The following is a 27992-nucleotide window of genomic DNA, read 5'->3' as shown; positions in this document are numbered from 1 at the left end:
CACAAAGTGGAAGTATGAATGGGAAACAACAGACTCTGAGTTTCCTAAACACAGTGAATCTGCTTCTGTCAGGGCTGTTGTTCACAGTGGAGGGGAATACAAGTGTCTGGGTAGAGCCCAAACTGATCTGTATTCCTCAACTGAATGGAGTGATCCACTCACAGTGAGAGTATCAGGTAAGATAGACTGCTTTATGTTTATCATGATCACATGCTCTGTGACCTCATCATGATGTCATGACGAATTAGAGATTTTAAGTTAACTATTAACTGTTACTTTATTCAGATTTTTAATAGAAATAGTAATAATCTTTACATGTTTGTGTTCTGTAATCAGACAGACCAAAAGCTGGACTGACGGCTGATAGCAGAGACATTCCTGAAGGGGGCACTGTGACCCTGACCTGCTCTGTGAACCCACCCAGTGGCTGGAAATACACCTTTTGGTACAAACAGGATGAATTGGCTTCATACAAGGTTGTTGAAGGCAGTGGAGTTTCCTCGTCTGGACAAATTCAAGTTTCAGAAGAAGGACTTTACCAGTGCAGAGGAGAAAGAGGAAACTCTCTTTACTACACAGAGAGCAGTGATAAGATCAGCATCAATAAGAAGAGTGAGTCTGTACTTTCTGACACCTTTTTAATGAGAATTTAAGGTTTTTTATCTTTGTACTTTCACTTGGACATTTTAAACTCCAACAGATGCAAACAAGGCTGTTCTGACTCTGCACCCTGATTGGTCTGAAATCTTCTTTGGAGAGAAGACGACTCTTCGATGTGAAATTGAAGGCAGAGACGACAATGAGTGGGACTATGAATGGGAAACAACCAGCTCAAGCTCATTGAAACCTGAGAAGAAAAAGGAATTCAATATCCCTTTTGCAGTTACCTCTCTTAGCGGGGACTACAAGTGTAGGGGCAGAAAAAAAAGTGACCGGTCTTCAACAGATTGGAGTAATCCCGTCACACTGACAGTGTCACTCTGTAAGTCACATTTGTTTCTGCGGTCTGATTCAAAAAGGTTTCGAATATGTTGTTAGAAAAAAAAATAATATATTTTTTAAATAAATTATTTCTTTTAAAATTACTTCTCCAACAGACAAACCTGAGCCAGTCCTGAATGTGTCTCTATTGTGGCTGAGTCCTGGAGACTCAGTCACTCTGAGCTGTGAGGTTAAAGACCCGTCTGCAGGATGGAGGTTCTACTGGTATAAGACTGTTCCCAAACTACCAGGAGACTCCTACAGCTATGAGCTGCTGTCTGAAAGCAGCAGTGGGACTGAACAGTCCTCCTTCATTGTTCATGGACAGACACACACAGCAGGATATGTGTGCAGAGCTGGAAGAGGAGATCCAGTCTTTCACTCTGAGTACAGTGCTCCAAAGTTTGTCTGGTCAGCAGGTCAGTTCATCTTTAGTCAGGAGACATCTGTTTTAGTTACCTTATATAAGTATAATTCAGTATCTCAAATACTTAGATCTTCAATGAAACATCAACATGAGAGGTATGAATTGATTGTGGTGACATCAGTCTTCTCTCTTTAAAGTTAACGGAGCCAGTCGTTTGCTTTTCCCCAGATTTTCATCCATCAGCGTCTCTCAGAGTGAGTCCAAACAGAGTGAGTCCAAACAGAGTGCAGCACTTCACCTCTGACTCTGTCTCTCTGAGCTGTGAGGGAAACTCTGCTCAGTGGAGAGTGATGAGGTTTCTGACGGAAAGGATCGTGTCAGGCTGCTCTAAATTCTGGACCAAGACTGAGTCTTCATGCACAATCCCCACCAACAGTTCAAGTGATGACGTGTTCTGGTGTGAGTCTGAATCAGGAGAGTTCAGCAACGCAGTCAACATCACCAAACAGAGTATGGTTTCACTACTTTACCTTTTTGAATGTGTGTGGAAAGAGTCACCTGTTGTGGTTTTTTAGGGTCCAGTTACAGGATGTCAGATTTTTACCATGTGGATTATTAAAGTCCCCGTTTCTTAATCTGTGAACAAAGAGAGAACAGTCACTTATCTTCATCCTGAATTGAGAACACTTTCAATTTTTGGTTTCAGTGACAACTGGATGAAATATTTATATCCTTAACTTCTGAGCTGTTATTATTCTTTAATCTAATACTGTTGTTACTGATTTACATGTACACAGAGTAAAAATTAAAGGGTCTTGTTGTTTTGATTGTTAATTGCAAAGAGGAAAAAATAGCTCTTTTCACATCATTTTGCATGTTCTCTTTTTAAAGATTGATTTCTGACTCTAACTTCTTAATTTTGACTGATTTCCAGGTGATGATATTATCCTGGAGAGCCCCGTCCATCCTGTGACTGAAGGAAGTTCAGTCAGTTTAAGCTGCAGATTAAGATCCACAGATGTTGTGTCTCACATCTTTTTCTATCACAACGACAAACTCATTCAGAACGACACCAGGAGGGAGCTAAACATCTCTGCTGTGTCAGCGTCAGACAAAGGCTTCTATAAGTGTCAGAGCTCAGGAAGAGAGTCAGCTCAGAGTTGGATGGCTGTCAGAGGTGGATGGGGTATGAAAGATTTCTTTCTGATACAGTCTGTCCAGTTTACATTTGAAAGCCATAGTTAAAAGCTGAAGAAGGGATTTCTATGTCTTTGTGATCTATATATTTTACAGCAGTGTCCAGACCTGGCAGTTCTTTATTTTTCATGACTCTGATGAGTATCGCGCTGATCTGTGGGCTGATAATTCTTGTTCTTCTTCTGTTGTGTTACTTCAGAAACTTTAAGGGTGAGAAATGTTTCTTCTATCATTTATTTCAAAAACACAAATGTTCAGAAAGTGACAGAGTAAGAGAACTAATCCTTGTGATTGTTTTTCACAGGTTCATGCTTCTGCAGGTGAGTTCAACCATCTTTTCTTCTGTTTTTAACTTAAGAGCAATGAACTCCATACTTAATGTAATGTAATTCCACAGGTTGGTCCAGTCTGGGAGCCCAGACCAGGACTTTCCTTCAAGTCATGTAGTCGACCAGAGTGATGCTCAATACAGTTCTCTCCTCCACGGTAAGGATTTGTCTTTACTTTGTATCTATGTCCCCATACGCCTGTTAGATAACATGTTTTGAAGCATCATGTTGGCTTCAGTCGTAAAATGTGGTTTCAGTTGGCTCCTTTTCACCGCTCTTTAGATGATGCTGTGGCTCAGAGAAGATCAAAGTTAAAAAAAAAATGTTGAACATAAAATTAGTCTCACATCAGTGCAATAAAACGGCTTAACTAACATTTAATCTCTGTTAATCTGAAGCTGATACTTGTGTCTACGACTCACTCAGAGGTCCTGAGGATTATGAAAATGGTAAAGTATGCTGTTCATTTACACATACTACAAAAATATTCAGTGTAACTTAGTTGAAGTATTTTAACATTTTCATTTGTTTGATGACGACCAGTCCAGTTGAGGAGAATCAACCAAGACTTGTCCACTCGTCAAGTTGTTGATCAAAGAGAAGCTGAAAATGATCAGTACAGTACCCTCCTTCATGGTGAGTACCTCATCTTGACTTGAGATAACATTGAATTCTCTCTTCTTATTTTGAGTTTAACTGATGCCTCCATCTCTATCTGCTCTGATATCTGTGTGTAGATCGAACACCGGTGTTTTTTTATGCAGGACACTCACATCTTATTGCAGTCTCTCTCTGCTTTCTGTGTGTGTGTATGTGTGTGTGTGCTTCCCCCTTTCCTGTAAGGGACTGACAAACATTTCACTCAGTTTTTTAACTCTGTGGAAATTAAGGTTGCATACACATGTGTTTCCCCATCTTGTGTCTCAGTTTCATGATACACAGAGGCTCAATGTGTATCCTGTTGTAATACTTATCACTGTGACTTTGGCAGACATTTAAAAACTAAGGATGTTTACTTACACATTAAAACTGATTCACATTGTCTTGATCTGTTTCTCCACAGGGGATACGTCTTTCTATGAAACCATCAAAGGCTCTGGCAAATAACAAATGGTACAAGTAAATCTTAGGTTGTATACGCTGCAAAAATGCCATAATTCATGTTATTGATTATTTAAACCTGTGCCACCTTGTTATGTTGAATAATGAGGGTAGCTAACAGCATTAGCTTCAGGGTTAAGAAGAAGTTAGATGAGGAGATATCTGAACGACCTTTTAGTGGTTTTCTTTCAGCCCTGTGACCAGGGAAACTTTACAGCAGTATCCATCTTTGCTTTTTGTTATTTTTCAGGTTTGTACAGTTTGTTTATAGATTTATGTGAAAGAGACATATTTATTGTTAAACTCTTTCTGTTAATGTGAAACTGAGAATCATTTATCAAACTATCATGTTGATGTTGTTGTTCATAATTGAAATAAGGATTGTGGGACTACATTTATTTTGACTCTGTTTAGTTTCCAGTTCAGCGTATGTCTTGAAATCAGTCTTCATTATCAGCGTTTGCGCCAAAATATCTAAAAAAAAAAACTTAACATGATCTGCTTTCAATCACAACTGTCTTTTTTTAATGCAACATAAAAACTATTTTATTTGATTTTTTTTTCACACTGTCCTTTGTTCATTATCCCAATAAAGTTTTTAAGCAGTGAGATTTTATTTGTGTTGGTGGTTTCTTTTTGATCAAATAAGTCCACATCAGCCCAGGTTGGACTGTTTAACTTCCTGATATTCCTTATTAAAATATTCATGTCGTCTTAAATTTTAAACACAAATTTTAAGAAAGAAAACAAAATGAATATGATTGTTTTGCTTCTTTCACGTTTAATTTTCTCAGTGCACCATTCACTGCTGTAACTTATCTCTCACTTAGTCTGAAAACTTTTTTGGCTGCACATGAAGTCATTTTCATACATTCAAATTAATTCTGTTTATTCTTTAATGTCTTAAAACAAGATTCATGTCAGAACTTGTCAGGCTTGGTTGTGTTATAAATACGCCTCCTACGCCTGAGTTATAAATTAAACATTACTGGGGGAGTACATTATGACACTTATCAATCTTTTTCCCTCTTGCTTGCTTCCTCTTACATATGAACATTTTTATTGCATGCAGTAGTGATGCCCCTACAGTCAATCAAGAGTACTGCATTGACCTTTGAAAATGATGCTGTTGGAGCTTTGAGCTTCTGCTACTAAATATGTATGAAGCTATATTTATTTATGAGGTTTTAACTCAGTCTTTCCTTTCCTTAAGTTATGTTTTACTCTGGTAATTAAAATTATTTTCTCAGTGTTTTAAGCTTTATTGTGTATATTAGTAAAATTTCAATATAAGTTCCATTTGGGATAGAATTCAACAGAAGTAATAATATCACCTGGGGGCTTTTCACAGTGTTTGCTGCTCCATCGTCAGAATATTTTACAATGTTTTCAACGCTCCAGGTAAACGTATTTTGAGGCCACTTGTTTCAAAGTCATCCCCTCCTTTTTTGGTGAAAGCTGGCTGTAAAGTTGACCTTACACTGACTCCAAAGTCCATGCTGTGTCTCCTGATCTGTTGTACTGTCTTAAGCCGCGTTTCCACCAAGCTGCCTGGTTCGGTTCGTCTTGGTACAGCGCGCATTTTGTGGCGTTTCCACTGACTTAACCTGGGACAGATCCCACTTTTTGGGACCCTTTCGTATGAGTGCCAGACTGCACCGAACCGCTCTCGGAAGGTGGAGCAACACACTGCAGACTGTTGGAAGAATCGTCACTTGCCGTGCTAGAGCTGCTGTATTTCTCCTGGCGGCACACAGTCTTCTCTGAAACAAGGCTTGATTGCACTTTGTATCAAAGAGCTACATGCCAATCACAAAGAAGACTAATTGCTGGACGACTTCCATCGTTGCTCTTTGTTTACTGTGTTGCATTTGTCTTCTTCATTGGATTTATTAGTGGAGTACACTCTACCATGGCGTCACGCTACATGCAGCTGTCGGCATCCAGCTTGTACGCCGCCTACCACAAGGGAAAGGGGCACGGTTGGCTGTGGAAACACAAACAAGACCAAGCTTATTCTGATCTAAACTGGACTGCTTGGTTGAAACAGGCTGTAGATTCAGTAAACCTCCTATTCTTCCACTTTCAGTATGAGTAGACATGGGTTTAAAGTTGATGTGTTTGCTGAAGTCTATGGTGAGCTGAGTTTTTTTGGGGGGTAAAAAAAAATGGTAAAAAAGGTAAATTGAGCAGTTACTCATGTTACAGTGCTTTAACTTCTTATAAGTTGCAAATTCTGAGAAAACTGCTACAGTGACATCAACCAGTCTTTCATGAAACGCGTCTCCCAAAGCAGAACTTTTAATAAAGGATGTGGTTAACCAGACCATACCAAGTATCACCACACAATAGGGGGGCTACCAGTTTATGTTGAGAATCTTTCTCATATTCTGTCAAAGATATCTTGTCCTCTGCTCCAGTTTTATTGAATTAAGATATGCAGACCAGACTTTTCACCCAACATGCTTCTTGAAACCTTGTAATCAAGGATTTTAGCACACCATTAAAGCCTCATGGTATCTGTGGCTGTTGAATACAACACTCAAAGTAGTTTGTTCTCTAATCTCAATGAGGAAACCCAATGGGGGTTACAGGCAAAACTAAAAATATACAGGGCTTAATGGGAAATGAAATGTAGAAAAATGATTTGCAAAGGATGAAAATAGACAGGAGGAAAGTCATTGCTTTATTTTCTCTATCAGGGAAAAATCTGTTTTGTTCATATTTGATCCTTTTTTTCTGTGTCTAAGGCTGAAACTGAACCAGAATCTGTAATTCTATTACTGCAATAACGTAAGACTTGTTCCTTTTTATTGTAAGACTGTAGATTATGATAATACACACTAGGAAATGTTTGATATTAGTGATGTGGGCACTAGTTTGGCAACCCCCTTAGCAGAAGCTATCGGCCTTTTCACAGAGGTCAGTGACTATTCTCCCACCCACAACCCTCATCAACCTCATCACCCACGCTCTCTTCAGTCTCTATTTTTGCATCTGAAGTATTGAAACAAAAATACCTGAAAGATATCTTAAGAATAATAATGATATTTCATTGCTTATGGATTCATTATTTGATCAATCTTTCTGTCATTCGAGGGAAAGAAGGGTTTCCCATTGTACCAGCTTTTCATAAAGCAGTAGACAGGAAGTTTAAACATGTCAGGCCAGTTGTGGTTGAAGCCACTGCAAGTTGCTTCTGTTTCTTGTGAAGAGGAAGGAAGAAGGAGAAGATTTTGAAAACTGTTCTCACGCCGTCATGTAGAATAGTTTTCTCTTCTCTTTTTCTGCTGCGCTATTTTAAATACAAAGTGAACGTTTGTTTAAGAAGCAAAACAGCAGAGCGTCTCTGTTTCAGTCGTGGATGTGAAGATGGGCTCGCTCTGTGTGCTCGGGTTTATCTGTAAGTACGTTTCTGCTAAAACTATCTGTGACTTTAAGAGGAAGAGCCATGGTTTTCTTTAAAAGTAGTGTTAAATGCAGAAACATAACAGCTAAAATAACTGAGTAGTATGGATTGAGAGAAGACATTGATGTCTACGGCATAATGACCTGCTCAGTACAACAAAATTCATATCATCAAGTTTAGAAATGAAATATTTTAGATATGCTTTGAGATGATATTTTATAACAAATGTCTTATTTATCATTACACTTACATAACTTACAGGGAGATTATTTAAATCATGCTTTTGTGGTAACACCTTTTGACATTTTAATGGGACTGATTTTTGGATTGGTTAAAAATGGTAGAAATATCAGATTGAATACTATGGCACCAACAGAAATGCAAACTACACATTTAAAGAAACATGTAATGTTGATTTTACAAGTTTAAAGCATATGTTTGATTTCAACCCTTATTAGTTAGTGTCACACGTTTGTAGTTTACATTCTGTTTTTCAAGTACAAACCTTTGGCAAAGTACACATCAGTCTGATTTTAATTCTTATTCAGATGTACCCATTAGTTTCCTGTCTTTGTAACAGTTACAAAATAAGGAGAAAAATGAAACTGTTGTTGTAAAATTGTATTATCAGTAAGAAAAGCAAACTTCAGGATGTTGAATTAGCTTTGATGATCACCTGATGAAGGATTAATCTTTGTTTCAGTGCTGAACACACTGAGCCAGGGATCTGCTAAAGGTAACTCACTGTTTGTCTTTTATTTTGAAACAAGAATTTTGTCTCACCTTTTATTTTGACTTGCATCTAACTTTTTATAACAGCTCTACGAAGCATGCTTTAAATGTGTTATTCTTTTCTACCTCCTTCCCTTCCTGAGAATATGGAAACTAAATCTTTGAAAACCGGTGTTTTTCTAAGATTGCTAATTAAAAAGTTTTGCATTCTATTATGTTCTTTGTATTTACATCTTCAGAATTATTCAGAATATAGATGAATTGAAAGCAGCACTCACTGGTCTCTTCCTCCACACTTCTTACTGCAGCCTGTGCATTCAGCCCCAATGCATGTTTATAAGACACAGTTACTGGAGGAAATCCATTCTACACTTACTGCGATCATTTAAGAGTTTACAGATACTCTTAAAATTCACTTTTCAGATTTTAGTATAGAAATGTATTTTACATAAATGTGCAACAGCAAGTCTAAAATATTTAAACTAATTTAATTCAAAACAGGGGCATTAGATAAGGCTAAACCAAGTTTATAATTTATTCATTGAGGTTTGAAGCTGTGACTTCTTAATTTAGATTTAGCATTTTCTACATGGTTTTTGTTTTGCAGTTGCAGAAACAATAATAAGAATCTTTTTCAGTCATATTTTGTCTGCAAGCTCATTCTATTGATGAAAATAGCATCATTAACCCAGTATAGGAAAACTGGAGTTGAGGTTATCTTTACATCCCTACTTACTGAGCATTACATGTACCCTGTTGTCATTGACCTTTTTGTACTTTAAATTCTTTTTTTTATTATCATTATTTTTTATTACAGATCCCACTGCCTGTCTGACTCTGAAACACAGCTGGTCTCAGATATTCTGGTTGGAGACAGTGACTTTAAGATGTGAGATTGAGGGAAGTGAAGACACTGGTTGGAAGTATGGATGGAAAATACGAGGCAGGGACTTACCACTTACAACACAAAATGAATACAGTGTTAGAGACGCCACACATGATCACAACGGAGAATACGAGTGTCTTGGCAGGAAGGGAAATTTCGATACATCATGGAGTGAACCCTTCACACTGACAGTAACACGTAGGTAAAACCTTACTTTCCATTCTGTCATGGTTTTGACGTTTTTCTTGTTTTTATCTACATTAAACTATATAATGATACCTAATCAAACAGAAATTAAACCCTTTGCAAAAAAAGTCAGTTAAAAATGTTCTGATTTCTTAAAGTGTGTTTTAAGGGAGATCAGTGTCTGAGAAGTAGTTTTGGATCATTATACGTTTGCAGGGCTCAAAAAGCAGCAGGCGAATAATTATTTTAACAACCATAAATGATTTTTACTGTTATTTCATAAAAGGATTGTATTTTAATGCAAGCTCAGAAAGGCCATACCATTTTCTCACAAAACGGGGCTGCACCTCACAAAAACCAAAATACACAGGAATTTATTCTTTCACATTTTTGTTCTCATCAAACAGCACAAAAACCCAGGGCTGAGCTGAAGGCTGACAAGTATACCATTCCAGCAGGGGGCGCTGTGACCCTGAACTGCAATGTTAACCCTCCATCTTCTGGGTGGGAGTTCCACTGGTACAGAGGAGAGATAACATCTGAAATAAAGATCACAGAAGATGATCATTACTCCGTCACACAGGGAGGACCCTACCAGTGCAGAGGAGCAAGAGGAGACCCTCCTTACTACACTGATTTCAGTTATCAAGTCCCCATCTTCAAAATATGTGAGTATAGAAGTTATAAACTCACTGATTTCACAGTTTTATTTTATTGTGTTTTAATGTGAATCTTTGAACCTGAGCAGTGCCTAACAGAGCTGTTGTGACTCTGGACTCTGAGTGGTCTGAGATCTTCAGTGGAGAGACGATCACCCTCAGATGTGTAATCCAGGATGGAGAAGACACAAAGTGGAAGTATGAATGGGAAACAACAGACTCTGAGTTTCCTAAACACAGTGAATCTGCTTCTGTCAGGGCTGTTGTTCACAGTGGAGGGGAGTACAAGTGTCTGGGTAAACTCCAAACTGATCTGTATTCTTTAACTGAATGGAGTAATCCACCCACAGTGAGCGTATCAGGTAAGATAGACTGCTTTATGTTTATCATGATCACATGCTCTGTGACCTCATCATGATGTCATGACTAATTAGAGATTTTAAGTTTACTATTAACTGTTTATTCATTCAGAGTTTTAATAGAAATAGTAATAATCTTTACATGTTTGTGTTCTTTAATCAAACAGACAGACCGAAGGCTGAACTGACGGCTGATAACAGAGACTTTCCAGAAGGGGGCACTGTGACCCTGACCTGCTCTGTGAACCCACCCAGTGGCTGGAAATACACCTTTTGGTACAAACAGGATAAATATGCTTCATACAAGGTTGTTGAAGGCAGTGGAGTTTCCTCATCTGGACAAATTCAAGTTTCAGAAGAAGGACTTTACCAGTGCAGAGGAGAAAGAGGAAAGCCTCTTTACTACACAAAGAGCAGTGATGAGATCAGCATCAATAAGAAGAGTGAGTCTGTACTTTCTGACACCTTTTTAATGAGAATTTAAGGTTTTTTATCTTTGTATCTTCACTTTGACATTTTAAACTCCAACAGATGCAAACAAGGCTGTTCTGACTCTGCACCCTGATCGGTCTGAAATCTACTCTGAAGAGAAGATGACTCTTAAATGTGAAATTGAAGGTGAAGACGACAATGAGTGGGACTATGAATGGGAAACAACCAGCTCAAGCTCAAGGAAACCTGAGAAGGAAAAGGAATTCAGTATCACTTCTGCTTTTACTTCCCTTAGCGGGGACTACAAGTGTAGGGGCAGAAAAAAAAGTGTCAGGTCTTCAACAGTTTGGAGTAATACCATCACACTGACAGTGTCACTCTGTAAGCCACATTTATTTCTGCTGTTTTTAAAAGAAAATTTTACTCATATACAGTCTGTCATTAATGGAGTTTCCTTCTCTAACAGACAAACCTAAGCCTGTCCTGAATGTGTCTCTATTGTGGCTGAGTCCTGGAGACTTAGTAACTCTGAGCTGTGGGGTTAAAGACCCGTCTGCAGGATGGAGGTTCTACTGGTATAAGACTGTTCCCAAACTACCAGGAGACTCCTACAGCTATGAGCTGCTGTCTGAAAGCAGTAGTGGGACTGAACAGTCCTCCTTCATTGTTCATGGACAGACACACACAGCAGGATATGTGTGCAGAGCTGGAAGAGGAGATCCAGTCTTTCACTCTGAGTACAGTGCTCCAAAGTTTGTCTGGTCTGGAGGTCAGTTTGTCTCTGTCTGTCTTTACCTTGACAAAATAGTCATCCTTTATTCATAAACAACATGTAACATCTTAAATACTTACACTCACCAGCCACTTTATTTGATACACTTTGCCAGCACCAGTCTGGACTGCCTTTTTCCTCACCTTAATCCTTGGTGGCATAGATTCAACAAGGTGCTAGAAACCTTCCTCAGAGACTTTGGTCCATATTGACATGATAGCATCATGTTGTTGAGGCCAAATTCTGACCCTACCATCTGAATGTGGAGCAGAAATCCAGACTCATCAGACCAGGCAACGTTTTTCCAATCTTCTATTGTCCAGTTTAGGTGTTGCTGTGTGAATTGTAGCCTCAGTTTCCTGTTCTTAGCTGACAGGAGGGTCACCCGGTGTGGTCTTCTGCTGCTGTAGCCCATCTGCCTCAAGGTTGGATGTGTTGTGTGTTCAGAGATGCTCTTCTGCAGACCTCGGTTGTAACCAGTGGTTATTTGAGTTACTGTTGCCTTTCTATCAGCTCCAACCAGTCTGTCCATTCTCCTCTGACCTCTGGCATCAACAAGGCATTTTGGCCCACAGAACTGCTGCTCACTGGATATTTTCTCTTTTTGGGACCATTCTCTGTAAACCCTAGAGATGGTTGTGGGTTAAAATCCCAGTAGATCAGCAGTTTCTGAAACACTCAGACCAACAACCATGCCACGTTCAAAGTCCCTTAAGTCACCTTTCTTTCCTGTTCTGATGCTCGCTTTGAACTGCAGCAGATCGTCTTCACCATGTCTACATGCCTGAATGCATTGAGTTGCTGCCATGTGATTGGCTGATTCCATTTTTTTTAACAAACAGCTGAACAGGCGTACCTCATAAAGTGACTTTTGAGTGTATGTTATAATTGAAAAACATCCAAGTGAGAGATGATTACTAGATACTGAATATCACCAAGTTAGTTTGCTTGATCTGTGATTTTATGATATCCTTGTTTTTCACTAGTTTTTTTTGTCTTTTAACCCTTTGTCACAACTTTTTCCCCAGATTTTCATCCATCAGCGTCTCTCAGAGTGAGTCTAAACAGAGTGCAGCACTTCACCTCTGACTCTGTCTCTCTGAGCTGTGAGGGAAACTCTTCTCAGTGGAGAGTGATGAGGTTTCTGAAGAAAGGCACCGTGTCTGGCTGCTCTACACTCCCGACCAAGACTGAGTCTTCATGCACAATCCCCACTAACAGACCGAGTGATGACGTGTTCTGGTGTGAATCTAAATCAGGAGAGTTCAGCAATGCAGTCAACATCACAAAACAGAGTATGGTTTCATCACTTTACCTTTTTGAATGTGTGTGGAAAGAGTCACCTGTTGTGGTTTTTTAGGGTCCAGTTACAGGATGTCAGATTTTTACCATGTGGATTATTAAAGTCCCAGTTTCTTAATCTGTGAACAAAGAGAGAACAGTCACTTATCTTCATCCTGAGACTATAAACACTTCAACATTTAAATTCAGTGATGACTGGATGTGATATTTTGATCTTAAGTCCTCTGCTTTTTTTTTTACTTAAGGTTTTCACCAAGATATATGAGATAATTCCATGCTCATCGTTTTGCTTTTTCTCTTCTTAAAGATTGATTTCTGACTCTAACTTCTTATTTTTGACTGATTTCCAGGTGATGATATTATCCTGGAGAGCCCCGTCCATCCTGTGACTGAAGGAAGTTCAGTCAGTTTAAGCTGCAGATTCAGATCCAGAGATGTTGTGTCTCACATCTTTTTCTATCACAACGACAAACTCATTCAGAACGACACCAGGAGGGAGCGAAACATCTCTGCTGTGTCAGCGTCAGACGAAGGCTTCTATAAATGTCAGAGCTCAGGAAGAGAGTCGGCTCAGAGTTGGATGGCTGTCAGAGGTGGGTATGATGGAAAAGGTTAATTTTGACTTGTTTTCACTGTGCAGTTCATTTAAAAACTGATCTATCTGAGCTGAAAATTTGCTTATGACAGCCCTGACAAATTGAGCATTGCTAATTTTAGATCTTTTTATATATTTTATAAATATATAATATATTTTTTACATTTTCATAAAGGATCTTTTTGTTCGTGCAAAAGGTTTTTTAGGTGTGTATTTTGCTTTGGCTCAATCTTTTTTTTAACACAACTTAAAATATCAAGAAAAGTGTTTTTTGGTCTACTAACAGTTGCTATTTATTTATTTGTTATTGTAGCAGTGTCCAAGCCTGGGAAATCCTCATCACTGATGATTCTTGTTGGACCGATTTGTGGAGTCGTACTTCTAGTTCTTCTTCTTCTCCTTTTGTATCGTTACAGACAGGCTATAGGTGAGACCTTTTTTTGTCTGTCATCAAGTTTTTCATTCTCAAATCATTTCACATTAACAATTTTACTGACATCAAATAGCAGTAGGACAAACTCTAACGACAAAAACATGTAAAGGTGGCTCCCTTTTTTTTCCCCACAGTTCGATGCTGCAGCAGGTTGGTCACACTCTCTCTTTCAGTTTGAGCAATCGTTCATAACATTATATTCTGCAATAAAATGGTTCATATTTGCTGAATGTTGCAGGTCTTTAAAGCCCAAGATCAGGGATCAAAACACAGCAACAAATCAAGGTGGGCTATGAATTGATTGTCTACATTTTTGTACAAATACACTCTTGCAGCTCATGAAGGTAATAGCACTAGATTTGAAAGGTTTAACTTTTGCTTTTCTTAGATGATGCCAGCCTTTATGAGTCCGTCAAAGACCATAGAGAGTCTGCAAATGGTACAGGTAATGTTCTTTTGGATTATACTCACCAAAACACTTGCAAATCTCAAGGTTGACTTTTCTGTCACTTGTTTTAGCTTGAAGCATGTTAGACAGTCAGCATACACTCTGATCTGTGAAACTGGGCGGATAAAACAGGAGCTGAACTCCACACACAGACTGAAAGTATCAGTCTCCTCTGTGCTTCTGTCCAAATAAACTCAAACCTGTTTCAGATGCAGGCCCATCCCAGGATGTCACATATTCTATGGTTGAAATCAAAAATGCTGGAAAGAACGGTGAGTACCTCAAAGATTCGAGGATAACGCTCTAAAAGTCTATTCATTGAGTTTCGTCCTCTGTGGGTACATCTGATCTCTCTCTTTCTTTACAGGGAGAAAACCTGAACCCAGTGAGATCGCTGTTTACTCTGATGTGAAGATACATACAGCAGGTAGTGTTTATTGAAACCGTCATACTTCAACAGAACACAGTGACAGGCCACCTTGCTCAGTTCATCTCTGTGAACTTAAGTAGCACCTGATTACTCTCACTTGAAATTACTATGAAGGACAATTTTTGTTAATGAACTGAAAACTGACAGAATTTTGTTGTTTATATAAATATTTATACACATTTCACCATAATTTCTGTCAGACACTTATTGGGAGGATTATTGGCTGTTTTCCAAACCGCCTGCTACATACTACATGCGAATGTAGTATGTAGCAGGCACTGCATACTACATACTGCTTTTGCTTGTAGTATGAAGTATGACTGTTCTGTTGGGTCTGTATTGTAGCATACTACTCTGGTTTCTAGTTTCTTAAGCAGAGCTACAGATGATGTTGAGTTTTTTTAGCCTTTATTATAAATATACAAAACAAACTACAGGCAGATCTCGGCATTTGGCTATTTTGTTAATCATATCATAGCAGAATCATCATTCTTGATTTTAATTTTCACAGATGATGAAAGAACCATTTCCATATCATCCATGTATGGTTAAAAATGGTTATCAGTATTTTATATGGGCTTATAGTGCTGACCCATTCCAGTAGATGGCGGTAATTCACCAAAACCTGCCACCCGCATTGACAAACAGCGTCAGCCCATGCATTGTGGGAAACGGTACGACGGGTAGACTGGTCCGTTGCATACTGAGAAATTTTCCTCGATCAATAGGACATCCGGGGATTTTTGCATACTGCAGATTTTTCAAATCTTCGCACACTTACTACTACATGAATTTCAGCCAAAATGGTAGACACTGCTGGTGTAGAAGGCAGTTTGAAAAACAGCTATTGTTTTTGGGGGTTTTTCATTGTATTTGTAGGCTTACACTGGCCACCTGGTGTCCCTGTAAGAGTATTAAATGATTTACAGCCCCCCCAAAAAAAAAAAAAAAAAAAAAATTATTATACTTTACATCCTTTATTATTTCAGATGACATAGTCACGTACGCCCAGGTCAGCTGCCATAGCACAGGTAAAGACAAGAAAAAGAAAGGTGAGTGAAGTGTGCTTCAGTTTGATGTGGTTTGTTGTTACAGTTGTTATGAAGACTTGTGTCTTTCCAGCTCTGTATCAGTCTGTATATCACACTTCTGTGTATGCATGTTTCGCTTTATTCAGCATCAGTAAGGAGTCATTTTACAGTATCATTTCTCAATGTTCAGGAAAGTCAAAGACCGCACCGACTGAAGACACCGTTTACTCTGAAGTCAAACCAGGAACGACTTCTGGTATTGATACAAACCTACTTCATTTCATACTTACTAGATTTGTTCAAATTGCAATACTGCAGTGTGGTCTTCCTAAACTGCAAGATTGTATGCAAGTCATTCACTGATGTCTGTAATACAGCCTGCACTGTGTTTCTTTTTCCTTCCAGGTCAGTAAACCTTTGAAGGAACCACAGGAACAGATGAGGACTAAAACACATCCTTACTTTGTCATCATTTCCAGCTTTTATTTAATGTGCTGCCAAGTATCAGTATCTGTAGTTTTATATGTACTGTTAATGTTGTAGAAATGTATTTAAAGGAAATTTGATGGTGTTTTTGCTTTTTGAAATGGTGTAAAGTAAGCTATAAGTGGTCTTAGTGAATACTTTTATGTTCTTCTCTGTTAAGTGTTTTTTGTAGTCTGTTAATATTGGTTTTGTAATAAAGCACAACATGGAAACACAAGAACTAAGATGCGTCTGTTATGTTTCCTTTGAGTCGCGAAGGGTAATATTGTTTTTGTAGGGTCACAAAGTTGATATGTTGTCATGAATCCTATGAATCGTATTTAAACTAAACTCAAAAACTGTAACAAAAGAAACAAAATCAATTTTTCCACACTTCCTCTGTTATTCTGATATGTTGTGACTTTGCTTTTTTCTAGTTTCAGTGCAACAATTTCATCCCCAAGTTTTATCAACAAACCCTATAAATGAGATTTCACTAAAAGCCAAAGGTTGTTTAGCAGTTATCTTACAAAATCTAGAACTGAAATAAAATGCAATACAATGTACTTAATTAAACCCAGAGGGAAATTCAGTCTCAGCAGCAAAACAACTAAGTATGATAAAGTATAGTGTGAAAAAATTCAAGAATATATAAAAACAATAATATAAGTGTCAACTAGAAAAAAGGGTGAAAAATGTATCTGCGTTGGCTTAATGGGCTGTGAGCATTCTAAAAAAAGGGGAAGGAAAGAGGTCATAACCATATTTAGCCGTGGTAGGAAACAAATGGCACAGTGATATGAGTGGCAACCATTTGACTCCCTCATTCTCTTTGAAACCTCACGGCGGATGTACTCAACAAAGGCATTGCATCACTACTAGCTGTGAAGATGGCACGCACTTTGTTTTGTGTTGTGGTGTTTTTCAGTGAGTACAATACATTTATTCTGTCTGAAAACACTTAAGAGTGTATTCAGCTATGTTATATACATCTTTTTACAGTACCATTTGTGTTCTGCTTGTAGCACCAGTGCTTCACTCATTCAAATTGACATTAAGAAGGATTTGATGTTAGCTAAATACTCTACCGTCAAAAGTTTAACTTAAACATTTTTTAATTGTTATTTCAGTGCTGAATGCTCCGTTCCACTGTCGACATACTGGAGGTGATTATTCAGCCATTCTTACTCTTTGTATTCACTCCAGATGAGTGTACACTTGGTGCATTAAGCTTGAGATTGCATCACTTTTTGTGGCTTGTTTTCTGTCAGTGTATGCAATATTTAAGTCCATTTATGGACACAAAAGAGGCATATGATTAATGACACATACATGCATCTGAATGTGGACCTGCCAACAGAAAAAGGGGTAACTGAGAAAAAAAATGCAAACATTTTAAGATTTTAACATGTGAATTGCCAAACTCTAAATAAAGAACACATTAAGGCTAGAGAACCAACAGTATTCACTTTATTAACAAAGATATATTTAACTATTGTGGAACTTTGTCTTGTTACTTGTGAAGGTGATTTACATTTATATCAGAGTTTTACTTTGCAAAAGTTGCACTTACTTCTTTTGTAGAAGTTCCTACCAGAACTCTTTGGCGCCTCTTAAGTCTCCGTGTCTTTCCCCAGTTTTGAATTTCATGGTGCCACACCAGTTTTACCAGCAACTGGCAATCAAGCTGTCTCATGTTTAGAAGTTTTTATTTTATTGTCAAAGTTTTTTGTTGTTTAATTGCATTGAGAAAAAAGTTGTCAGAAGCCCTAAAGCCACCATTTGTTGGTTATATTTCAGTACAACCAAAGGCATTACTAACAACTTGTAAATATATTTCTAAGATGAGATAATAATCACATCAAGTATTTGGTTGTTTTATTCTTTGATAATCATTTTGGTATTCAGTATCATATATTGTATTTCTACCAAGCATGCTTTGCTTAAAGTTGAACCTAACTGTTTGGAAACAAGGCTGGTTTTATTGTCTATGATAAATGGAAGTGTGTGAAAAAAATTATATATATTGGATCTGTGGGATCCACATCAAAACACAGTAGTGCTGAGTAGAACCTTGTTATAATCTGTTTAATTCTAGAGAATCCCAGACCTGTCCTCACTGTGTCTTCACCATGGTTGAATCCTGAAGCCTCAGTTACTCTGACCTGCAGAGTAGAAGATCCAGATGCAGAGTTTGACTGGTATAGAGCTTTTCCCAGACCAACAAGCAACTACAGACAGGAGCCCCTGACGTGTGACAGCTCAGGGACTGAACAGAACTCATGCGTTGTTTATGGACAGAAACAAACAACAGCCTATGTATGTCGAGCTAAAAGGGATAATGCACAGAATTCACCTGTGGTCAGTAAACCCAAGTTTGTCTGGTCAAGAGGTCAGTACGTTTTTCCTCGATCCACAAACTGTTCCTATTGTGCTTTTCACATTCTGTCACTCTTCACTGACCAATTTGTTCATCTGCTCTTAGATTCTGATCAAGCATCAATCAAAGTGAGTCCTGACAGAGTGAATCACTCCACCTCAGACTCCGTCACACTGAGCTGTGAGGGTAGCTCTGCTCAGTGGAGGGTGATGAGACTAACTGAAGCTGACCATCTGTCGAACTGCTCCGGCTGGGGCACGATGACAGGATCGACTTGCAGAATCAACAAATTCACAAAAAAGACAGCGGTGTACTGGTGTGAGTCTGGATCAGGTCAATTCAGCAACGCCGTCAACATCACATGGCAAAGTAACTGAATTTCTTAAATTGCCTTTAGTCTGAAAAACAGGCATGAAATCTGAAGCCAAATGTATAAATTATTGGTTATTCTTGTACTTCAGCGGAGTTGAAGTCTGAAAGCTCTTCCTCGAACTTGTCACTTATCATCGGACTGACTTTTGGACTTTTGACTATCATTGTCCTGCTGCTGTTGTGTTACTACAAAAAGTTCAAAAGTGAGACCCTTCTCTTTTTACTTTTGATGAACTGCAAAAAAATATTCAAAAATCAGTGACCAACTCTGAAACCAAGTTAAAAATAAATGTCTCCTTTTTTTTTTCATTCAGAAAGACGACTTGCCAGGTCAGTAAAAACCCTTATCTGTCTTCAGCTAACAAAACAGTTTTTTTGTTTGCTGTTGTTTTTGTCAAATGAATTTTTAAACCGCTATTTCACAGCTTCTTGTCTTTTTCAGGCTCACAAAGACTCAGGGAACCAATCAGGACTCTGTTGCATATGAAGTGGTTAACCACAGTGGAAATCAGCCTTGTACGAAATCTCCTCACCTCAATGGTGAGTCTTAATTTAGCCAAGAATGTCTGAAAGACATCTGTTTTATTCAAAGTTTTATGAAAATAATCAAAGTCATAGTGGCAGTCAGTCTGGTGAACAGAATGATCAGAACTGAAAGTTACAGGATTGCCGTTTCAATAAAGTGTCTTTCGACGTGTGAAACCACTAATTGGGTTGGTGTCAGACGAAGTGATGAGTCCTGCGCTGACTCAACAGCCTTTTTTGTTATTTGACATTTTCAACAGAAGAGACTTTCGATGACTGATTTGATTTATTTTCAAAAGATAAGATGAGATAAGGTACCCCTTTAAGTTATTATTTACTAGGCGTGGCACCGGTTCACATCAACATGCTAGATGCTGCTAACAGCTGATCTCATATAAAAACAAAGTGGCATGGAAGGATCTCTGAGCAAACACAGGAACAAAAATGGTAAAAACGCCACTGCAGATGTGTCTGTGACTTATAATTGAGACAGAAAAAGTGACGGATTTCACATCCAGAGAGAAGTCAAAAAAACTTCAGCTCTTCATTTACAAAGTTATTAAACGTTCAAGTTTTGCCCATATACGGGCATGGCTCATCAACTTACAGGTAGGCATGCTGTAGCTGTCTTCAAAGAGATTAAACACTCACCTTGTTCTTAATCTAAACTCGTACAATCCTGGGTTTGGCATTTTCAATACAGACGCTGTTGACAATAGGCTTCAAAAGTTTGTATAAGAAACAAATGAGTGACATCATAGAGAGTATGTTCTTATATTATACAGTCTATGCCCGAACTATTAACAATAACAAGAAGATTCTATCCTTAAAAAACGTCAGTTAACTTCAGTTAGGGGCCAATGCAAGTCAACATTTACTTAAAATAACTTTTTGAATAGATTCAGATTTATAATCTCCGCCTAATCTTTGTTTCAGATAGAGGGGATTCAAACGAAGTCGTATACTCACTGCTTGAGTTGAAAAACATGAGAAGCCAGGGTGAGTACTTGATATACCAGAAATACTTTTGTTCAGTTTCAGTTTCACAGTTAATGAATATGTGCTTGTTTTATCATGTCAACCACAAAATATACAAGACCTTAAAAAAGTCACTGGCTATATTTATACCCACACTACGCTGAGCTACCGGAATATTTCAGTTTACATGTTCATCAGCATATTCTGAATAAACTGTAGAAGTAGTAGAAGGGTCATGACAAGGCGTCATCCAGGGGCGTGCCTCTTGCACACATGGTACTGACATCTCCACCAAATATTCCAAGATGCTCGCTTTTGCATTGTTCCGTGTTATATTTGTATCCCTTCTCCAACAAAGTGTGACTATAGCACTGTTGCAGTGTTTTGCCCATCGGTGTAATCCATGATATTAAACTCTTTGATTATTTTGAAAGAGTTTGTCTCTCTCTTGCCTTAGAAGTTTATGGTCTTTTTCTTTCTCGCCATGTTGAACATGCACAGAAGTAAAAATAATCCTTTAAGCAGCTCACTTGGGAGTATATTCCAAATAACACCTTTACATGACCCAATATTTAGGTTGATACAGGCATATGTGAGGGGTCTTATTTCGGTTACTTCTTGTAACTCCAAACTGGCAAGTAACTCATGTAAAGCTTATCTGATTTGTAGGAAATTTGTGTCCTGGAGAACAAGAGCCAACTGTTTATTCTCAGGTCAATCCAGGAACACACCGAGGTACAAATCCGTTGTCATAATTTTCATCTTTAACATAAATTAATAGCAGTCACATTTCCTTATCTAACCTTATCTCTCCTTTTTCTTTTTGTCTTCCAGGTCCATGAACAAAAGTGCATCAAATGATTTTTTGTAAATACACGGTTGTGTTGAAGATGTACTGCCAATCTGTGTTTTGCTTTTATTTTTTACCTCTTTCATATAGTAATAAGTTGATGCTTTATGATCCTATGAACCAATAAACTTTTCTTTGTGTCAGTCTTTTTTGCCTTTTAATGCATTTTGTCAACCCTGAGCTCTAATGGTGGACATGAGTAATTTAGAAGTCTTGTCGGTATCAGGAGATCAACACTTTTCACAGTTTTAGAATAAACAGGAAATCATGTTTTACCAGGCGTCTGAATGCCCTAACCTTTAACACCTGATAACAAATTAGCACTTCTGAAGATCATCATATATTTCTAGTGCTGCTAAATTCATATTCCCCTCATCACAATATGTCATTTAATTATTTGTCATAAAACAAAACAAGACCCCGCTGTTATTTGTAAACATTAGAACTCATTTTGCTGAATTAGTCTCTTTTTTATGGTCTTATTTTTAGCTCATGATACAACATCAATTTTACTTTTGGTCACTTTCAAGACTAGCCAAAAACTCCCACAGGAGCTTCAAGATTAACTCTTGAAATCTGTCCCTAAGATTTGTATGTATCTCTTTTAAGCAACAGATTTTTTTTTTCAACATCTTCGAAAGAATTTTGAACAAAAGGGGAAGGAAAATGATTTTACCAAGAACCACAAACCACTGAGCTAAAACTGGAATGACGGATTGACTTATCATCACGCCTCTGAGGTGATGCTGGGGAGTGACTCAAAGGGTTTCACAGAGGCAGTGACAGAGCGTGAAAGCTGGACGGGAGGATGGGACTGACTTTGCTCTGCATGCTAGGCTTTATCTGTGAGTATATCAGGAGCTTTCTTGAGTGGTGCAGGTTAGGAAAACTAGTATTTAAAGTTGTGAAGTAGATGATACATGTTTTGTTATGTTTTTTCCATGAAGTAATACATTTCTGTGACAATCCCTTTCCTGTTAATCTGAGATCTAAAACTAATCTAAGCCACTCTTTGTTGTAGTGACAGAAACACTCCTTAAGTCTGGACAAAGTGAAGGTGATTATACACTTTTATTTCTGTATTTCAGAGCTTTTTTTTTCCATTGCTGTCACTCTGACTCATTTCCTTTCTCTCTCCAAGTGTTGAAACCAACTTACTGTTTCTGTGCAAAAGAGAAGTTTAGTTCAGCTTTTTGGGGTTGCATGTTTGTATTGAAGAAAGTAGGAACACATTTTAATCATTTGCTTGCAAGATTAGAAAAAAAAAGAAAAAAGTATTGCAACTGCTAAAAGTCTGTGTGGCCTCTTTCTTAGCCTTCGCACAAATTCAAAATACAACTTGACATTTGAGCAATGTGGAAATGCTCTGCTGGGCATTGCGTTTCCTGCCTTCACAATATTTACGAAATAGCTTTACATCAGGGGCAATCTGCGGCTCTGGAGCCTCATACAGCTCTTTGACTCTTTTGCAGTTTAGAAAAAACATTAATGAAATAAACAATTTATATTTCTCTGATATTGACAGGAAACAAAATCGTCATTTAACATTTTGTTGAACTAAATGTGCATCACATCTGTCAATAAAGCCTGCCACCGTCTACTTCACCTCCTACAACATCAACAGCCCACCAACTTTCCATGCACCTGTGGCTAACCTCAAGTTTTACACCTGTGGTAAAAAATAAAAAAAGAAAATCAACCAAAAAGAAATCTGAAAGAAAATACAGATTTCAATTGTGTGTGGATGGATTAATGCAACTGCCAATGTGCCAGTGTAATGTACATGCTTGATATATGGCAAGAAATTTGCAAACAACAACAAAAAAAAGCGGAGTTGAGTGACATAATCAACGTTTGTTGTGACATTGAAGCAATATTTGTGTAGTCCTACAATTTCACAATTTCAAAATACTTCTTGTTTATATATTTATGCATTTTTCTAACTATGTATAGAGTTTTATCCAGCATATTGTCTGTATTTTGAAGGTTAAGTAGATTATGTGATTAATGACTTTGATCCATGTGAGCTGAGGCTACACACATCAACATCAACTGTACAATGGCAGTATACTCAATCTTCTCAACAACAGAAACATTTATCAGCTCTAATAAAGATAACACTCTCAGAGTCACTACAATTCCTGAAAACAGAAACATGAGGGGACCAAAAAGTGTCAGTCATAACAATGCAATGAAACTCTATTGAGTTAATTCAATGTGTTGAGTGCCTGTTCTGAACTACTATCCATACATGTGTGAAAAAAACAGCAGCTCAAGTCAACGCCACCTTGAGAGCTGACAACACCACCATACCAGCAGGTGGAGCTGTGGTGCTGACCTGTTCTGTGGAGTCTGTGAACAACCCCTCTGGCTGGAAGTACCAATGGTTTAGAAGAACAAATGGTTCTACCCAAGCGATATCCGTGAGTAATAGCAATACCAGTGTCACAAGAGGAGGTGACTACTGGTGCAAAGCAAGAAGAACAGACTCATCGGCCTTCACAGCAAACAGCAATGTCGTTCCCATTTATGAACTCGGTAAGCAAAGTTAGACTCTCTAACAGCCACAGTTTCTGTTGAAAATACTTGGAGTCTATTGTTATGTAACTTGGAATTCTTTTGTTGATTAGTTTCCAGCAGGCCTGTCGTGACTCTGGAGCCCAGTGGGACTCAGATATTTGGGGGTGAGACTAAAACTCTCAGATGTGAAATCCATGGAGGTGAAGACATCAAGTGGGAGTATGAATGGATGGCCCCCAACTCCGGCATATCATCAAACTCCAAAGAGTACAAGATGGGAAAAGTTGTTGCTTCCGATGGCAGCGACTACCGTTGTAGGGGTATCCGGAGAGGAGACATTTATTCTTCAACAGAGTGGAGTGAGACAGTCACATTGACATTTTGTGAGTACAAAATGCATCTGGATGTATCTCTTTTCTATTTCAAGGTCCTATCAACTTTCTTAAAAGATACACAAGGGATAACATAGAAAGCATGTTGTAGCTTAAAGAAACTGAAATAAAGTGGCGGAGTGAGACTTTTGGACTTAGGTGGCCACACCTGGGAACCGACTGTTGTAGGGGTGGCCACTAAGGGTAACATGGGTTAACTCCACCTATCATATCTACTTTAACTTTGAAAGAATATATATTTTAACTTTACAAGGTAACAACAAAACCCAACAAACAAGAGTTAACTGCAGAATTAGCAGGTTAGCATCTGCATGCATAGCTCCACTGCTTATCCCACAAATGAATGCCTTACAATTTTGGGACCATTTAGAGGGGAATAGGTTTTCCAACAGTATATGATTTATTGCCGGGAAGCATTGTTACAATCTACAAAACACAATTTTTCCTTACTTTCTGTGCTGAGCCTGGATACCTGCATTAGTTAAATTGGTGAAAAATTGATTTTTATGATAATAAATTTACCTGGTTGGTTGCTTCAGAAAAATACATAGGTAAATATTTGCGTCTTTAATTAAAATGTGTTAATGTTTATCATAATCCATGTCCAAAATCAAACAGATCCCACAGCAAGAGCCAAAATAAGTGCTGATAAAAAGGACATTCCAGCAGGGGGAAGTGTGACGCTAACCTGCTCTGTAATTCCTCCATCACCTGGCTGGGAGTACTCCTGGTTTAGAGGCAGGAAAATCCCTGAGCCCCTGAACCCACAGGATGCTGTAGTCCTTTCAAGTCACCAAATCAGCGTCTGGAAAGGAGGACCTTACTGGTGTAGGGCAAGACGAGGAAACCCGGTCTACTACACCGAGAACACTGACTACATCAGTCTGAATCAATATAGTGGGTTTTTTCCGATGTAATCTGTAACATGAAGTGCAGAAAAATGCATTTAATAATTAATAACCGCTTTGGTTTTTGTTTCTTTACACCTTCAGTTGCGAAAAAGGCTGTTTCAACCATACAACCAAAGTGGCCTAGAATATATAAAGAAGAGCTGATCACCTTCTCATGTGACATTGAAGATGAAGACTACAGTGAATGGGATTTTGAGTGGCGGGGGAGGGGCTCTTATAGACCGCCAAGACAACAAAAAGTCCTGACGCATGCGTATGCATTTTACAACGGACAGTACACCTGTGTCGGCAAAAGAAAAAATGAGCCAACGACGATGACAGCGTGGAGTGAACCCGTCAGTTTAACGGTTTATGACTGTAAGTGAAATCTTAGTTTTTATGTTAGGCGTACAGTCAGTCAACTCTGTGTCATGACGTACACTAATTGATTTCCAACAGATATACCCAAGCCCATTCTGGCTGTGACTCCATCTTGGCTGAGTCCTGGGGATCCAGTAACCCTCCACTGTGACATTAAATACCCATCTGCAGGCTGGAGGTTCTACTGGTATAAAGCTGTCCCAAAACTCCAAAAGTCCTACAGTTACGAGCTTCTGCCTGATAGCAACAGTGGAACTGCCAGTAATTCTTATGTCGTCCATGGACAAACACACACTGCTGGGTATGCATGTCGAGCTGGAAGAGGAGATCCAATATACTACACTCGGTACAGTGATGTGAAGTTTGTCTGGTCTGGAGGTCAGTTCATTGCTTTTTCACACAATTAATACATTTAAAGTAGTTCAAACTCAATTAGCAGCTGTAAAAGTTATAAAATCTTGATGAAGTGCCCAAACACACATGCAAGTGCTGGCTTAAATGTGTACATTTAAATTCAAGGTAATAACAAGTGTTACACCCAAAGCAGGTAAGGGTTACCTCTGTGATCAAGCGGCTGAACCTGTGAATTTCAGATTTTAACTCAAAAGAATCTTGGCATGTTTGCAAGTTGCAGCCAAGCATTCATTTGAATAAGCCCCACACCAAAATAATGGGGAGATACAAGAATTCTGGATGTGGCAAGTTGTTGTCTGTGACGCTGAATGTACTTGTGCAAATGCTGAATTTCTCTTTGCAAGGTCTAAGATGCTCAAAATGCCAAGTCTACATCATACCATGCATGTCTTTAATTTGTCCCAAAAGTTCAGTGTTCATTGAAATAACTGTTGGCAAATCAAGGCAAGGTAAACTGAAACTTATTTTTTTCTTTTCAGATGTTCAATCAGCATCTCTCACTGTGAGCACTAACAGAGTACAACACTTCACCTCCGACTCTGTGACGCTGAGCTGTCAGGGAAGCTCCGCTCAGTGGAGAGTGAAGGTGGTCGAAGAGGAGATCTCTAAGTTAGACGATCCTGACTGTAAGGCAATGACTGGAGCAACATGCACAATTTCCAGAGTTCAGGAGGGTAGTTCAGTGTACTGGTGTGAGTCTGATGCCGGAGAGTTCAGCAATGCAGTCAACATCTCTGCTGACAGTATGTGATCAGTGAAAGTCAATCAGACAACTTGCACATTAATATAATTGCCACCATTGCCTTTGTTTTACAGCTCTGTTATCTAAACGTTATCATTTTGAATGTGTTACAGAGAAAAATTTGATTCTGTTAAGTCCTGTTCATCCCCTGACTGAGGGCGACTCTTTCACTCTTGGCTGCAAGTTGAAGACCGGAACATTTGATTGCAATGTGGTTTTCCTTCGAAATGACCAAGTCATCAGAAAGGATACCGGAGAGACTTTGAAAATCACTGCAGTGTCAAAGTCAGATGAGGGCTTCTATAAGTGTAGATGTGGGAAGAAAGAGTCACCACAGAGCTGGGTGTCAATAAAATGTAAGTACGATTCTTTTTTTATCTCCTAAATTTCTCTTGCTTAAGAGAATTGAGTATGGTGGCCCACAAGTATCTGAAAACTTGTTTTCATGGGGGCAACTGTCTCAGTAGAGTTATTGTCTACATTTCACCTCTCCTCTGCAAGGGCGCCAAAAGGTTGTGAGTCTATCAGTGAGTCACATGGGGTTGATGGCAAAGTTGTTGCCCTAGACGTCTGAGTTGGGGTCTCTTGCCTTCTGAGGGAGTCCTGAGCAGAGGCGTTTCCCCAGTTACTTAAGGTCTTGGGGTCTTGTTTCATTTGGGGGCATCCTGAGCACAATCATTACTCTAGTACATGGAAGTTGTTGGGGTCTTCATCTGTCTAAGGTCATCCCAAGCACAGTCATTGCCCTAGTCCCTGAAAGTAGTTGGTATCCTCAATCCTCTTGCATCATTCTAAGCAATGTCATTCTTGGAAGTCTCAGGGTACTCGGTTGCCTAAAGACATCCTGAGCACCATTGGTACTCTAGTTCATTGAAGTGGTCATCTGTTGTCATCCCGGAAAGTTGTGGGGGTCTTTAGCCCTCTTAGGTCACCCCAAACACCATAATTCCTGGGAACTATGTACTATTGTCATCTCAGTTCATCCCAGAAAGTCTTTATGCTAGTTCCTCAAAGTCATTGGCGTCTTCTGCCATCTGAGAGCATCCTGAGCAAAGTTCTTACCTTAGTCCCTGGAAATCTTAGGGCTTTTCAGTTGTATGAGGGCAACCCAAGTCCTGTCCTAGTTCCTGGAATTCCTGGAGTGACAACTGCAAGAAGCGGGATCCATCAGCTCAGACCTTTGTGTTCTGAAGAGTTCTTGGTCAGTGAAATGAAACAGATAGTTAAAGTTGTAGAACAAGCTAATTAGTAAACCACAGAAAAACTTGTATTTGATCAAGAGTTTGAATAAAGCTAATGAGCTTGCACTGAAGATGTTCCCTCAAATATGACTTTACGACTGCATCTTTCTTTCAGCACAACCAAAATCTTCAGCTCTTGTCCCGGGACTTGTTGGGCTGTTTTTGGTAATAACAGTAATTGTTCTGCTCCTCC

General features: G+C 38.7%; 2 protein-coding genes across 2 annotated transcripts; both read left to right on the top strand.

The window, feature by feature from the left end:
* Positions 1–14: 14 nt before the first annotated feature.
* LOC141784554 (uncharacterized) lies at positions 15–16214 on the top strand. The gene is made up of 29 exons (XM_074662392.1): positions 15–129; positions 337–612; positions 701–982; positions 1098–1400; positions 1577–1858; positions 2283–2534; positions 2642–2755; positions 2850–2865; positions 2943–3031; positions 3273–3323; positions 3418–3510; positions 3938–3979; positions 8934–9200; positions 9596–9856; positions 9937–10209; positions 10374–10649; positions 10738–11019; positions 11105–11407; positions 12439–12705; positions 13063–13305; positions 13621–13734; positions 13875–13890; positions 13979–14025; positions 14129–14185; positions 14398–14460; positions 14556–14615; positions 15608–15670; positions 15840–15905; positions 16055–16214. Exons 1-29 carry the CDS (start codon positions 15–17, stop codon positions 16060–16062), a joined length of 4581 nt encoding a protein of 1526 aa, XP_074518493.1. The 3' UTR covers positions 16063–16214.
* Positions 16215–16958: 744 nt separating this feature from the next.
* On the top strand, positions 16959–26567 carry LOC141784553 (Fc receptor-like protein 5). The gene is made up of 17 exons (XM_074662391.1): positions 16959–17041; positions 17245–17280; positions 18213–18506; positions 18600–18863; positions 18956–19069; positions 19181–19196; positions 19309–19406; positions 20328–20390; positions 21039–21104; positions 21807–21814; positions 22225–22276; positions 23488–23757; positions 23850–24122; positions 24750–25028; positions 25124–25399; positions 25481–25780; positions 26296–26567. The coding sequence occupies exons 1-17, from the start codon at positions 17005–17007 to the stop codon at positions 26565–26567; spliced, it is 2718 nt and encodes a 905-aa protein (XP_074518492.1). The 5' UTR covers positions 16959–17004.
* Positions 26568–27992: the final 1425 nt, after the last annotated feature.

This window comes from Halichoeres trimaculatus, unplaced genomic scaffold (assembly GCF_033239565.1).
Source record: "Halichoeres trimaculatus isolate MK-OKI-2021-1 unplaced genomic scaffold, fHalTri1.1 fHalTri1_scaffold_22, whole genome shotgun sequence".
Taxonomy (NCBI): Eukaryota; Metazoa; Chordata; class Actinopteri; order Labriformes; family Labridae; genus Halichoeres; species Halichoeres trimaculatus.
Note: the sequence above shows the minus strand (reverse complement) of the source record. Positions and strands in the feature narration are given on the sequence as shown.